Source organism: Strigops habroptila, chromosome W (genome assembly GCF_004027225.2).
Source record: "Strigops habroptila isolate Jane chromosome W, bStrHab1.2.pri, whole genome shotgun sequence".
Lineage (NCBI taxonomy): Eukaryota > Metazoa > Chordata > Aves > Psittaciformes > Psittacidae > Strigops > Strigops habroptila.
The window spans coordinates 24653719-24667914 of NC_044301.2; the positions used below are offsets into that span (position 1 = coordinate 24653719).

At 40.0% G+C, this 14196-nt stretch overlaps 1 protein-coding gene across 1 annotated transcript in view; it reads right to left on the reverse strand.

Moving 5' to 3' along the window:
- LOC115619032 (72 kDa type IV collagenase-like) overlaps positions 1-14196 on the reverse strand; it is a 31014-nt gene that overhangs the window by 15227 nt on the left and 1591 nt on the right. Inside the window, 6 exon segments of the mRNA XM_030511047.1 lie at positions 1114-1287; positions 2548-2721; positions 5339-5512; positions 7131-7259; positions 9345-9493; positions 11005-11231. Of these exon segments, the coding sequence (XP_030366907.1) occupies positions 1114-1287; positions 2548-2721; positions 5339-5512; positions 7131-7259; positions 9345-9493; positions 11005-11231 (1027 nt within the window).

The window sequence follows — 14196 nt, forward strand, 5'->3', positions numbered from 1 at the left end:
GAATGATATCTGTCTCTCTGTGTGTGTGGGTTTGTATATATATATATGAAAAAAAAGCAATGGTATATTGTAAAATGTGGGATCTGAGCATGACGTGAGTGGTATGGAATAAGTGGTGGATGCTGTCCTGCGTTCACCTGTAGCAGTCATTTTTCTCCTTCCAAATAGTTGGTGCAGTGCTGTTGTTTTGACTTTCAGCCTGGGAACAACGCTGATAACACCGATGTTTTTAGTTGTTCCTAAGTAATGTTTACCCCGATCAAGGACTTTCTCAGTGTCTTGCTCTGCCAGGGAGGAGGGGAAGCCGGGAGGAAGCAGAGAAAGGACACCTGACCCAAACTAGCCAAAGGGGTATTCCATACCACAGCATATCATGCCCACTATATAAACTGGGGGAATCACCCTGAACACCGAGATTGCTGCTCGGGTCAGGCTGGGTATCAGTTGGTGGGTGGTGATAAATTGTATTCTCTCCCCTTGTTATTTCCCTTATCATTTTTATTATTAGTGGTAGTAGTAGTCATTTTGTATGGTACCTTAGTTACTGGACTTTTCTTATCTCAACCTGTGGGAGTTATATTCTTTCGATTCTCCTCCCCATCCCTCTGGAAGAGGGGAGAGGAAGAAGGGGGGAAGTGAGCGAGTGGCTGCGTGATTCTGAGTTACCGGCTGGGCTTAAACCACGACACAGTCACAAATGTATTAGTTTTTTACATTTAGCATTTGTTCCTAATTTGTCCAATATCAGAGCATAATGATTACATCCTAGTGAAATACTATAGTGCTTGTGGCTTTTAGCCTTGGACGGAAAAACTGGTGATGATAAAAAAATTTATTTACTTTAAAAAAAAGTTTTCATTTTTTTATTTTAAAAAGCCACTTTATGTTTACAAATTATAGAACATCAAAATGTTTCAGGCAGATGAGCTCTGGGACTGACTCTTTAACAATGGTCTCCCATTTAAATGTAGGTGTTTTGCTCAGATTTTGGGCTGGGGAGGTGTATTGTAACCAGGCAGGAGCGCTAAGTATGAGGATGAAATCATCCTAAATGTGATGTCATCAGTGAGGTCAGTATGCTGGTACCAGTGTACTGCTGTGGCAAACTGTTACCTTGATCTGGACAAAAGCCCCACTTGCGGTCATCATCATAGCTACTGGTAGAAGCGCACCACAGCTTGCCATCATTGCGACCTGCGCTCGTACAGGACTCATATTTATTCCCAAGGAAGATGAAAGGGAATACACAAGGGGCTCCCTCTGAGTTTCCACCAACTGTTGACATGGCTGTGGAAAATGACAGGAAAACACAGTTAGAAGGTAATCCCTTTTGTGAGATTAAGCTGATGCACCTTCTCCTAAACCACACACTAAAACCAGAATGCAAGCAGAAATTTTGCAATCCTCTTAAGAACATGAGAAGTCAGATTAAAAGTAATATTTGAAAACAGGATTGCCTGGCACAGAGAAAATGGAAAAGGTCTAGGCATTGCCATTGCAATGAACTTGCCAGTAGTTTTGGTGGGAGCAAGAACGAGCCCCAGACTTGTGTTCACAGTTCTGAGTAAACAGCAGTTAAGAGTGTTCTGTGGAAGGTGATTGCAGAGCAAGCATCTTTTGATGGTCCATCCTAGTGATGGTTTAAAGCGTGTATAAAAGGTAGTTTTAGTGTGAGAAAGGTTAAAGGGCTATTGAGTATCCACCTGGTTAGTAGGTGCCCCACTGAAGAATAATCTTTGGAGTTAAAAAAAACCCCCAAAAGGTCCAGAAGAGGAGTTGTATCAAATAAACTGAGCATCGCATTGTTTTATGTTGACAGCAGGGTACAAGGACTCAAAAACCAGAATATACATGGGCTTGCCTGTAGCTTCAGGGGGCTACAGGGTGAGTGTCGCTTCCTCTTGGCTCTGTAAAAGGTCTGAGATTTTAGAACTGCCATAGGTAACTTATACAGTCTAAATACCTATGGCTCTAGTCTGTATCCTAAAATTGAACACCTGCCAAGCTATACAAGGCTATAAATTAATTTTTGTTCCTTTATGTAATAAAACTCAAGTTAAAAAGTATAAAAAATAGTGAAGAAAGCAGAAATCTATTTTCCTGGCTAAACCATTTCACTTAGTTCTTCTGAATTGCTGAAAAGATCTATTAACACAAGCTTAACATACTAAACTGGATTTCTTTTTTTTAAAGTGTAAATGTAAGTATTAAGCTAAAATATTATTCATGCTTTCTTCTGTCACATGAGACTTCTCTTCCATGGCCATTGGCAAATTGTAATCTACGTGTAATTATTCTGCAGTAGTAGACATTTAGTCCTGTGGTTCAATGACATTTGTGTATCCTGATAAACTTGGTGTGCTGTGGCATACTGTATCCTTCACACAGACCTGTTCTGGTTACTTCCTTGGCCACCTGTGCTGAAATGGTCCCTAACTCATTAATTTCTGTGTGCTCTGGTGAGGGTGTAAAGGTGTAAAAAAGGAGACTGTAGTTTGCTTTGCAATGACAAATTAGACTGTGTTATGCAAGCAACATTCCTCATACCAGTCTCTGGACAGAATCCATATTTCTTATCTCTGTCATAGTCTTCAGTGGTTCCACACCATCGGTATCCATCTGTCCTGCCTTCAGTTGTGCACTGGTCATAGGACTGGCCTTGAAATTTAAAGGGAAATTTGCATGGCTGCCCCTCACCATTGCCACCCATTGTAAAAAGTGCTGTAGGGAGAATGAGAGAGAGAAATGTCAATAGGCAATGCTCAATGTCAACAAGGAGTCACTATGTGCCAATGGTAATGTGCAAAGGTCTTGACAGAGATTAGATAGCTGTTGTGTGTGGTGCAGTTCACACCAAGAACCTCTATTTTACACCAATAATGAAATGCTTTGGCAAGATAGACAATCTCACAAGTGTGTAGAAAGGAATGACTGGTTGATCTTTATAAATGAACTGGGAATGAAGAAAATTCTACCAAGCTGAATGTGGTTTGAAATGCATATATCCTTTATAGCCTGCCTCATAACATAAAATTAATATCCCTTCTTGAAACAACATTTAGAAAGAGGATTCTGAGAAAGTCACTCATGTTCCTTAGTGCTCTGCTGATCCATTTACCTTGCATCAAAAATGTTAGCTAGAATGGCAAACTGTACAGAGCCACTGACAGGCCAGATTGGTTTTTCCTAACGGCTATCCATGTACATTTTCAGTTTCTTTAAGATGCTGACATACAGTAGAGTTAAGCAGATAATAACCTGTAGGCTTTTCCTCTAGGCTTTGCTTCTCATTTCTGAGAATCCCTACAGCTATGCTCAGGCACTCAACAGATAAGCAAGAGAGGACAAAAGTGACTCGTCTGACAAAGCTGGGCACTGGAGACCTCTCCTGTCTTTTGCTTGGTTAATGTTCCTGGAGGTAGTGTATTGGTCTTCCAATTGTTTATTGTCCATTCACATACACAAACAAGGCCCCATGGCTCAACCTGAGAACCAGAAATCTCTCTTGTGGATGAAGGACTACAGATTAAACTGAGTCAAGAGTTCTGGGATCTGTTTTAGGATTTTAGTAAACTTTCTGGAGTATCTAGAGGAAGACAGATAAAATATCTCACGCTGATAGTTAGAAAAATATATGTCCAAATTGAATTACATGAAAATGCAGATGATTTGAAGCATCTGACATCTTGTGAATCTGCCTGTGTCTTCTCTTGGCTGCTCTATCTGTGGGAATCCTCCATGGTAGGACAGTGTCTGTGAGTGCCATGTGCGGGTGAGAGGAAACCATGAGGGCAACAAACCAGACCAGGCCTTGCACTGAACAGACAGAAAAATCCTTCATGCAGCCATGCACTAATTCCCCTTGAGATTTAAGAACAGCGCCTCAGAATGAAATGTGTCTGTCTGAATTCCCAGTGCAAAGTATGCATGATTTGGCCTTTTTTAAGGTGCCATGGGGGACACCTTTCTCCCTCTCCTTCCCCAGTTTAAAGCTCCAGCTAAAACCCAAACGTGTATGTGGGAAGGCTTGGCAGGTTATTTCTAACTTTGCTGTTGTAATTTTTGATGACCAAAAAGCCATGATAGCCTCAGTGTCTGTGTAGGACTTGAGGGGTTTTGCTTTTGTTTAGTCTGATATATCAATGGGAAGAGTAATTGTGAGCATGATTCACTTTTTAGAGTAGTAATAAATAAAAAGCCAAGGCCTTTTCTGGCTGAAGGGTGACTGGAAGTATTGTGACACAGATGATTCATTTTGCCTTTCTGTACCTAAAGTGAGTTGTTGGCACTGCTTCGTGAGAAAGAGTCCTAAGACCTGGTTAAAAATAAAAACCTAATTTCTAAAAATGTCAGTGCTCTCTTGGCTAGCAATTTGCAACGTACCAACATATAAATAACTTTGCATCAGCATAGACACTCACTTGAAATGCAGTCATTATTATTTTGAAAAGCAGTATGAGGTCATTTAAAGGGTGTTTTGTGACAATAATAGTGTCACATTGCAGTAAAAGGGCTGTTAGACTCGGAGGACCTGGGCCACCAGTTGGTAAAACTGGTGTGCAGAGTTAGAGGTTTGGCTTAATGGGCTTCATCCTTAACTGCTACTTTTTGTCAGTCACTGCTCTTGATGGAGATGCAACTTCAATTGTTTGTGGAATGGCCTGCAGTTTAGGAAGAGATTTCTGTCATTTAGTGTGCTCAATGATCTACAGTCCTGGGTTCAGCTATAGCAGTCATTTTTCTCCTTCTTAGTAGCTGGTGCAGGGCTGTGTTTTCAACTTTAGTCTGGGAACAGTGCTGATAACACACCGATGTTTTTAGTTGTTGCTAAGTAATGCTTCCCCTGATCAAGGACTTTTCAGTCTCATGCTCTGCCAGGGAGGAGGGGCACAAGAAGCTGGGAGGAAGCAGAGACAGGACACCTGACCCAAAGTAGCCAAAGGGGTATTCCATACCACAGCACATCATGCCCACTATATAAACTGGGGGGAAGTTACCCAGAAGGCCCAGATTGCTGCTTGGGTCGGGCTAGGTATCGGTCAGTGGGTGGTGAGCAATTGTATTGTGCATCACTTGTGTTTATTGTTTTCTTTTCCTTTTCCCCTTTTAGTTTCTTATTCTCCCCCCTTGTTTTTTCCCTTATTATTATTATTGGTGGTAGTAGTAGTAGTTTTGTATGGTACCTTAGTTATTGGACTGTTCTTATCTCAACCCGTGGGATTTACATTCTTTCGATTCTCCTCCCCATCCCTGTGGGAGCGGGGAAGGAAGAAGGGGGAGTGAGCAAGCAGCTGTGTGGTTCTGAGTTACCGGCTGGGCTTAAACCACATCTACTTACACTCGTGGGGACAAAAGCCATATTTGCCATCTGTATCAAAGTCTTTGGTTGTGGAACACCAGAGGAATCCATCACTACGTCCTGCATCTGTGCAGCTGTTGTATTCCTTGCCATTGAACCAGAAGGGAAATTTGCAGTATTCAGCGTCTGCATTTCCATACTTGACTCTAACGACTGCAAAGAGAAAAAACGCAGAGGTGAAATCAGCCACCAACTGATATAAAAAGAAAAATACAGTTTCCGGAAATTTTCTTTTCCTGGAGGATACTGGTATAGAAATGCAGTCTGAATTTACACTTTGAAATTCAATGTGCTGCTGGTCTCTCTATTGGCAAGATGATCATAGCTGAAATAATAACTGGTAATTTTGAAAGAATTAAATGTATATTAATCATGGGGAAGTGATAGAATGAGCAGTCCTTAAAATCAGCCCAGAAAAATACATATGTTGCTGTTATTATGGCAAGGCAAACTTATAAACGTGCTGTTAATACATTTAGTAATTTAGTTTCTTTGGTTATATGGTCTAAAATGTTGAGTACAGTTTGAAAGGTTCCAGGCAGCAGTTGAGCATGAGCTGAACATGCCTTGTGCCTCTTAAACCACTTTGCTATTTCCAATTTGCCTTGAATGAGATCTGCACTGGGGGATAGGGTGGTACCACAGGCACACCCAAGCCCAGGGTGTATTTCAGTTTGTCACATGTAGTCTTAAGACTAGAGTACTGGTGCTGTAATATCTGTTGATGTACAGATAATTCATGTATCCATAGCATTTCTTTTAATGTCAGTAACTAACTGGATGCTTGTGCAGTATTTTCACTAATATTGGAAAACAGTTTCCTCCTGTTTGTTGTTAGTCTGGGACAGGGATTCAGTCCAGGTAGTACAGCTACTGGTCAGTGCTCTCGCTAAAGTTAAAAGAAAGCCAAACAGAAGGAAGTAGACTATTTTGGAATTAAAGTTCAATTATTTTTTCAATGGGAGGACAGCTGAGGAAACTAGAATTTGAAATGAAAGGCAAACATAAGTTTGCATTCTTATTCTGAGTTTTCCAAATTATTTTGTAGTAGAAAAATTATAATTAGCCCTATATAATTGTGGCAAAGTTCAAGCAGAAAGAAGAGGTTCCAAACTACTATTACTTGGTCTTGTTTGTCTAGTTCAGGTGATATTATCTGGACTTCAGTTGTTTTCTTCTAAAGGGTATGGCAGCTGCCTGTTAAAGATTCTTGGAGATGTTTGTAATCCACTGTTTGATGTCAGTTTTGTTTCAGTCATCAGTATGAGGGATTTACATTCTATTTGGTTTTGACAGATGCCATGAGTATATAAAAACTTATTCAATTGGATGGTTCCATTTTTAACAACTGGAGCCACAGCTTAAGTCATCTTAAGAAGGGTATGTCAGCAGAATAGCCCTGGCCAGTCTGCCTCTTACACATGAACTTAAAGATGATGTAGTTGGAATCTTTAAGAACTGAAGCATTCAAAATCATAGCTGAGGCTTTGTACTTTTCCCACGATTCATGAAGGTTGTGCGGCATCAGGCCCCATTATTAATTCAGTTTTTCAGGGGGCAACAGTAGAGGAACAGAAAGGGAAATCCTAGGTAACATTTATTTAGGAATTACATAAACATGTTGTAGAGAACAACTTAAACAGTATAAATTAATTTTTGCATACCTAACATTTATTGATATGCCAATAAAAGCATTTAGTGCAGTGCCTAAAACAGCACTGAAACAGCAGCCAGTATGCCATATGTTCTGAAACATTAGAAAGTCTGGTACCTTGTCCCTCTCCAAGAGTCCACAGTTCATCATCATCAAAATGGGAGTCTCCTCCAATTCCTGGCCCTGGTGCAAATGCATGAGCCAGGAGACCATCTTTGCCATCAAATGGATAGCCATCACCATGTTCTGCAGGAGGAAGCAGGCAAAAAAGAGCAGTTTCTAATGACCTCACCTCTGTCAGAGTCTATGTATGAAGGATAATCATCATCCCACCCAAGACAGCAGCAGAATAGTCTAGTGAGTGAGTTTATTGGTGTGGGTTGTGCTGGCAAGACTGAACTAGAAGGGGAGAAGCCAGTTCTTGCAAAGAACATTAAGTGTCAGTACTGCAGCATGTTATTTTATATCTTATAAGTATTGTGGAAAGGAATCAAAGAGGGTGAAGAACAGTGAAATATTGTCCATTAGATGTATGGCTGCATACACACTGCTGTTTCTCAATGGAGACTGGTAGGCAGCTGTAAACATTGTAGATGAGGGGTATTTTCAGATAATTTGTATCAGTCTCCAACACAGATATTGGAAAGTAAAGGCAGATTTCTTTCTGCAGGCTACTCTTTTTCTGCTGCACCTCAGACTGCTGTGGTCTTTGTGCAGGATACTAACTACTTTAAGCTGGAAAGCAAATCAGCTGAGTGTCTTAGTAGTGAGCCTCTGGAAAGCTAGCTCTGGGTCCTGTGAATGAGCCTATTCCTCCTTCACATCAACCACTCTGAGACTTGGACAGCTCACAGGGCAGCAGCAGGTTAAGTAGCTCCCCTATTATTACACTGTAGGCTTTTCTTGGAAGTACACCGCATGCGGGTAAGGCAGGCTGGCAAGGGCATAACCCTGGTATTCATAGCTTTCCCACCACACTGACCTGTGCATCAGAACTGGCTGCCAGTATCTGCAGTTGCATCATTTCAGGCCTTTCAGTCTGATGTCTTGCCATTTAACAGAAGCTTAAATACACAAGCCTGATTCTTTGCTCTGTTATACTGATTTCATGCTGGTGTCACTCTCTTAATACTGGTTCAGTTCACTAATTTCAGTAGACTAGTGTGTCAGTTGTCAAGGACAACATTTTGCTATATATTAGATGCTCTACTCCCATTTATTTCAAAATAGATCCTTGCTTAAGAGAAAGCTTAAAAAATAAAAACCTTGTGGATGTCCCAGCTCCTGTGAATCTGACATGCAGTAAAGTGATAAGAATGAATGAATGTGGAAGAAGCTCTTCTCCCACTGTTTCTGAGCTGACTGTAACCAGTACTAAACCCAGCAGAAACACTTCTGCTTTTGTAAGACTTCTGTTTTGCAAACCAGGCCAGCCTGGATGAGGATCTGAAGTTTTGAGTTCTGTACGGAATCTCCGAAGCTTTTGAGGTGAACTCATCAGTAGCTAAAGCACTGAAAACCAGCTGGAAATGGAAATTTTTACAAAGAGCTCAGTTTATTCTTTGAACTGTTCACTTCCAATCCCAAGTGATTGGCTGCACAAGTATCTTCATTAGTATTAAAAATTCTGTGACTCTGCATAAGAAGTTAAAATGCCCCAAGTTTACACTGAAAAGCTATAAATTTTCTTTCAGGGAAAACCAAAATTAATTGAGAAGGCATGTACAATGAAAACAAATCAAGTCACCTATCATCAGCTGGACTCAAACCATAATTCATCTTATGATCCATATTTTTAAGTTCCTCAAGACCAAAGATTGCATTGAAAGCCTGCATTCTACTGTGCTAAAGAACAGAGGCCAGCTAAGGAGTCAAAATTGAAAGGCACAAATCCATTTTTAAGCTCCAATATGTTAGGACCTCCATCATTATCACCGGAAAACTGAGTATGGAGCTATAAATAGTACGATGGCATTCCATTCTCTTCCATGGCAAGAAGCCAGCTCACATCATCTGAAGATTTGTACCAATATTTCCCAGTTCTATTTCTGATTTGTAAATTTAAAAATAAAATATTGCCCCTAGTGATTCTCTTTTGGAAAGATAAATATAGTATAAGGATATTGTATAAATACTTCTCTCTCTCTCATGTATAAGAAAGAAAAAAATCTTAGTGAAATTAGATCTTAGCCTGTATAAGCCAAGTGCAAACTAGGACAAGGTTTGCCAGAAAGGCTCACGGGTACTACTTATTGAGGGTAGATCATTCCAATACTTAGGATTAATGAGAGGAACAAAACAAAAAACATATGTAAAAATAGAAAAATATACCCCATCGGCCAAAATTAATCATAATGTCTGCTTCTCCATCATTGATTCGGTTAAATCTCAGCGGCGTGACATCACTCCAGACTTGAAAGGCTCGAGCAAAGGCATCATCTACTGTCTCAGGATCCAAATCTGGGGTATAACCTATAATCCTTAGTGGTAAAAGGAAGAGTTAAATAACACATAAACCCCCTCCCAGTATTTGTTGTTTACTGATCAAAATGCTGAGTAGGCTTAGTAGTGAAACTGGTTAAGAGGTAACGCTGCTGCATGCAAGATGTGTGTTTAGATGTGGTGCTTACTATTTATTTTCCTTTGGGATTGATGCAGTAGGATGAAGAAAATTACACAACCAGGGGCTGTAAGGCCTGCATGGCAGTGGGCCCTGCACAAAATATTCAGGGCTTTGAATCAGCGCTGAGGTGCTGGCAAGTCATACTGTTACCTTAGACATGAACATACAAGGACATCTTGATATGTAAGATTTATTTACCAGAAAAATTGCTCAATAATGTGGTGAAAGTTTCAAGTGTGGATTGTTTTGCTCTTTAATACTAATAGAAAAATAGCCCTTCTCCCTCACCTTTGTAGTTAGCTGTATTTCCCTGTTTCATCTGGGATGAAAGCTGTTAACTGTTTCATCCCAGTTGAATGCTAATCCTTTCCCATATGTTGGTTGCATTGGCAATAGGATACATGGAGAAATAGGAGGTAAAAGCATGAAAGATAGAGCCATAGGCCTGACATGGGAAAGCCACACATTGCTTTCTTCTTCTTTCTTCTTAGTGCCTATTATAGCCAGCTAACCTCCATGTAAAGACAAGTTTCTAATTCTTTGCTGCTGGGGTTGTGCATAGGGAGGGAAACTACTTCGTGCCTAAGGAAAATGAGGAAGAACCAGAGGAAGCACATCAGCAAGTGGGGGCTGTGAGAGCTGCCACGGGTTTTTCAGTGTTTATTAGGCTAGTCACAGCATGAGGGATGCTTTGAGTCCTAACTTGTGAGGGAGCAGCAGACGAGATCAAGCAGGTAAGACAAATCTGCTGTTTTGTCCTCATTGGTGCTAAAAGTTTGTTCCTGGACCACCTAAGGTAGTGAAAATCTTTTTATTACTGACTTCAGTGAGAGATATATTGGTCCCTAACTCTTCAGAGTAAGAAATTAAAACATGCCAAACCTATTGCAATAGGTTTGCTTTAAATCATGTCTGTATATGTATCCAAAATATGATTATTTTATTTTAAAATTTATTTGATGACCTCCATTTTTATGACTGCTGAATGCAGAGGAGTTTGTCCTCCTACATGGCCTCTGCAGTCACTAAGTACTGTGGTCCCTGCTGAGCAGGTGGGCAGGTGAGACATTGCTGCTCCAGTTCCCTTTGGATGCTTGCAGCAGAGCAAAGAATAAAAACAAAATCTCTTTAGTCCCAACCAGAACTGTAAAGTTGATCTTTAGATGATTATTGCTGAAATTTTACAATGTGAAGTTTCAGAGGTGTTTGCTAAAGCATCTGGTAGTTATTCAAACACAGAGAGATCCTAATTCAAGAAATCCTGTCTAGCCCTCTAAGCAGCTACTACACTTCCAAGTGTCTGGTTTGATGGGTTCTTACAAGTGCCATGGTTATAGGTAAGCAAAACCCCACACCACTGGTCAGTACCTGTATGTTATATGATTCTTCTCCCATTTTGGCTTTCTTGGAAAGAAGTTGTAATTGGCTACATCAGGGTTACCACAGCGAGGTTTCTTCATTGTCTCAATAGTGTTTTGATCCAAATCACCTGTTTCAGGCAGCCCAAAAAATTTCTGCATTTTCTTCAAAGTATCTTTCAGGACAAATAAATTGCAATTGTCTTTTGGGCACCCATAGTATTTATTCAGGTATTGCTTGGGAAAAAAGCACAGAACAAAGACTTTAAAATTCATAAAAGAAATAGTTATTACAGATAAATACTGTAATTCCATGTTAGCTTTCCATCTGTAATTTGCAAGTTTTCTTTTCAAAATTGCTATTATTAGTAACTGAGGGACCAGCAGAATCTCCTTAATTGGTACAAACCAACCTTGATCACACAACATTGCTAATTAAGCAATCATTTCCACTATTAGCTATCAGCTTTACTTATTGAATTGCTTTATTAGTAAGTAGAGCATAGAGCTTTAATGTAGAACTACAAAGTAAAAATGGGTTTATCTTTCTGGTTTTCTTTATGATGTATAAATCTGCTTACAGTATTTTTTTTTTCTTGGAAGACTCTGGACTATTGAGAAACTTGTCAAGGTATCAAAGCAACCACACAAATGAGACCACATTAATTGCAAAGAAAAAACCACACACCATTGTTTAGTCAAACCATGTAGAGCTATTTGAATCTTGTGTGAGTTTGCTTTTGAGTCAAACATTGCAAAGACCTGAAGAAGAAGGTCGTTGGTAACAACTCAGTTGCCTGAACATTGCTGCCAATCAATATCTGCATACTTAAAACTCCATTGAATGCTCCAGCAGATCATGACAAGGCTGATCTTTGTGATACACCCATGGTGGTGATCACAAAATTCTCTCTCCTCTGAAAACACTGGTCATAGAGGATCAAACAGACAGCACAAATCCCCTTATTTTAAACTCTTATCTAAAATAATACCTACCCAAGTCTCCTCCACTTTCCATTTTGATCAGTATGGCCTGATCAGCAGGTGTAGTTCAGTAAAAAAAGGAAAGTCTGTCTGTCTGCTGCTGCCTCTAATACCAGAGGAGCAATGGGTTAGTCTATTCCCTGGCAATTCTTCCAGGTAAGCAGCCATGTCTTTCAGATGTGTTGGCAAGTTGTGTATTTATGTTAAATTAAACTGTAGATAAGCAGCTGTTGTCCTGATTATCCATATATGGTCCCCACCTTTTGTGCAATACACATGTGAGATCACACAAACAATTTAGTGTTTTTTGTTTTTTCCCTTAAGTTCAGTGTTGATTGAATAACTGCGAGCTTCTCAGGGTAGGGACCAACCTAGAGAGAATGCCTGGCAGTTTCTAGCACGTGGTGAAACCCACCATAAAACCATGGTCATTCAAATGAAAAAAAATGACAAGAAGTTATATCTTCAGCAACTGTCTAAAATCCTTTATCAACTCTGTTCCTAACTGGAGACTAGTAAGCACAGCCACACAACAGGCTGCTGGCCAGCTGGAGGTTTTGGATTCAGTGTTTGAATCCAGGCTGAATTTGAGAAAACCTGTAGCTCGAGCTGTTGCCTTAGCTTGGACTGTAGCACAGGTAGGCTCAGTCACATTGGTTAGATTACATACAGCTTTAGAACGTTGAATTTATCTCCTCATTGAGGAGTAGATAAATGGATTATGATGAAGATGTTAATTTGGGTACTTCTATAATGATAATAACATATCATTACCTAATTATTTTCATTCACAGGTTCTAAACAGCTTGACTAAGCTATCTGGAGTTGTAGGTTTTATCCAGTAAAGTGGATCTTATGGTTCTCTTGCTCACAGATTTCAGGAATTCCACACTCAAGTGGGTTTTATGCCTAGGTCTAAAAAACCCAAGCTACAGCCACGTCGAAAGGCAAGTGTTCCCAAACTGATGTGTAGGGCACCCAAACTGGTGCTTAGCATGGCACAGAGCTGATAAATGCCCTTGCCAATGATGCTGTTAGACAGGAAGGTTGCAAGTTACTGATCTTTATGGTAAACTGGTCTGTAGCAGAGGAAGAAGCATCCTTCGGGTATTGTATCCAAAATATTAACTACAAATCCAAAGTAGGAAAGCATCCTAAATAAGGTAAAGGTATATTTGCCAAAAATACATCAGAAATATCAGGGAGAATTATTTCTGAGGATTACAAGAAACCTGACAAAATGACTGCACAAAGTTCTTGTGCCAGGAAGTATTTCTGAGGGAAACCTTACTTTATGTATCTAATTAATTGACTGAAAGTCATTCAGGAGACTGGGGATAAGACCACTACATCAGCAAAATACAGCAAAGGATATTTGATGACTGCAGTTGGTCAAGCCTGGATTTCACCACCTTCCTCATTAAGTCCCGGCATGCCTCATCTGCCCCGAATAGGAAATGGTTCAGAGCTTACTCAAAAGAAGGATTTAATCAAGGTGTTACACCATTTCCTTCAGTAGGTCCTCCATCCATCTACTGACTAAGCACAGACTGTGCCTTGGTTTTGTGATTTTTGTAACTTCTGATGTGGCACTTCTCCAGTGGAGACTGGCACTGGCAAATAACAGACACAGAATGGTTTCACCTTTGCTACCACTAAGCTTCTGTCTGCTCATAGTTAATGGGGCCTGGTGGAAATTATGTGAAATGCATTAAGAACATAATCAAACAAGCCAGACCTGTTCTTATCCCAATTTTCATTTTAATGTAGTTTGATAGATTTTCTTATGCTTCTATGTGAATCTCCCAGTGAGCTACCATAATATAATATAGGCTATACATCAGAACTGAAGTTTACTGAAGAAGCAGGATGCTGCTCTTGCCATTTTAGGTTTGGGAGTAAGATACACAACCAAAAATATAAGATGAGGCATGGTAAAGAATTTTACTTGCTAGGATTATAAATAAAAGCTAACCCCTCTCAGTTTTTCCTAAAATGGAGTTTTTACTAAAGATGAGAAATGAACATAACCAGCTGTTCTATGAGAAGAAAATGTAGTGTAAACCACATCTTGGCCTAGTCTGCGCAATTCAGTTTCCCCAGAGTCAGCAGGGATCTGTGGTGATCTGGAATTTTGATCCAGCCCATTAATGAAACAGGGTCCAGCTGCAACATAGCAATTTTTGTTCTGATGCTGAGTGTTGGGGCTGTTCCGATG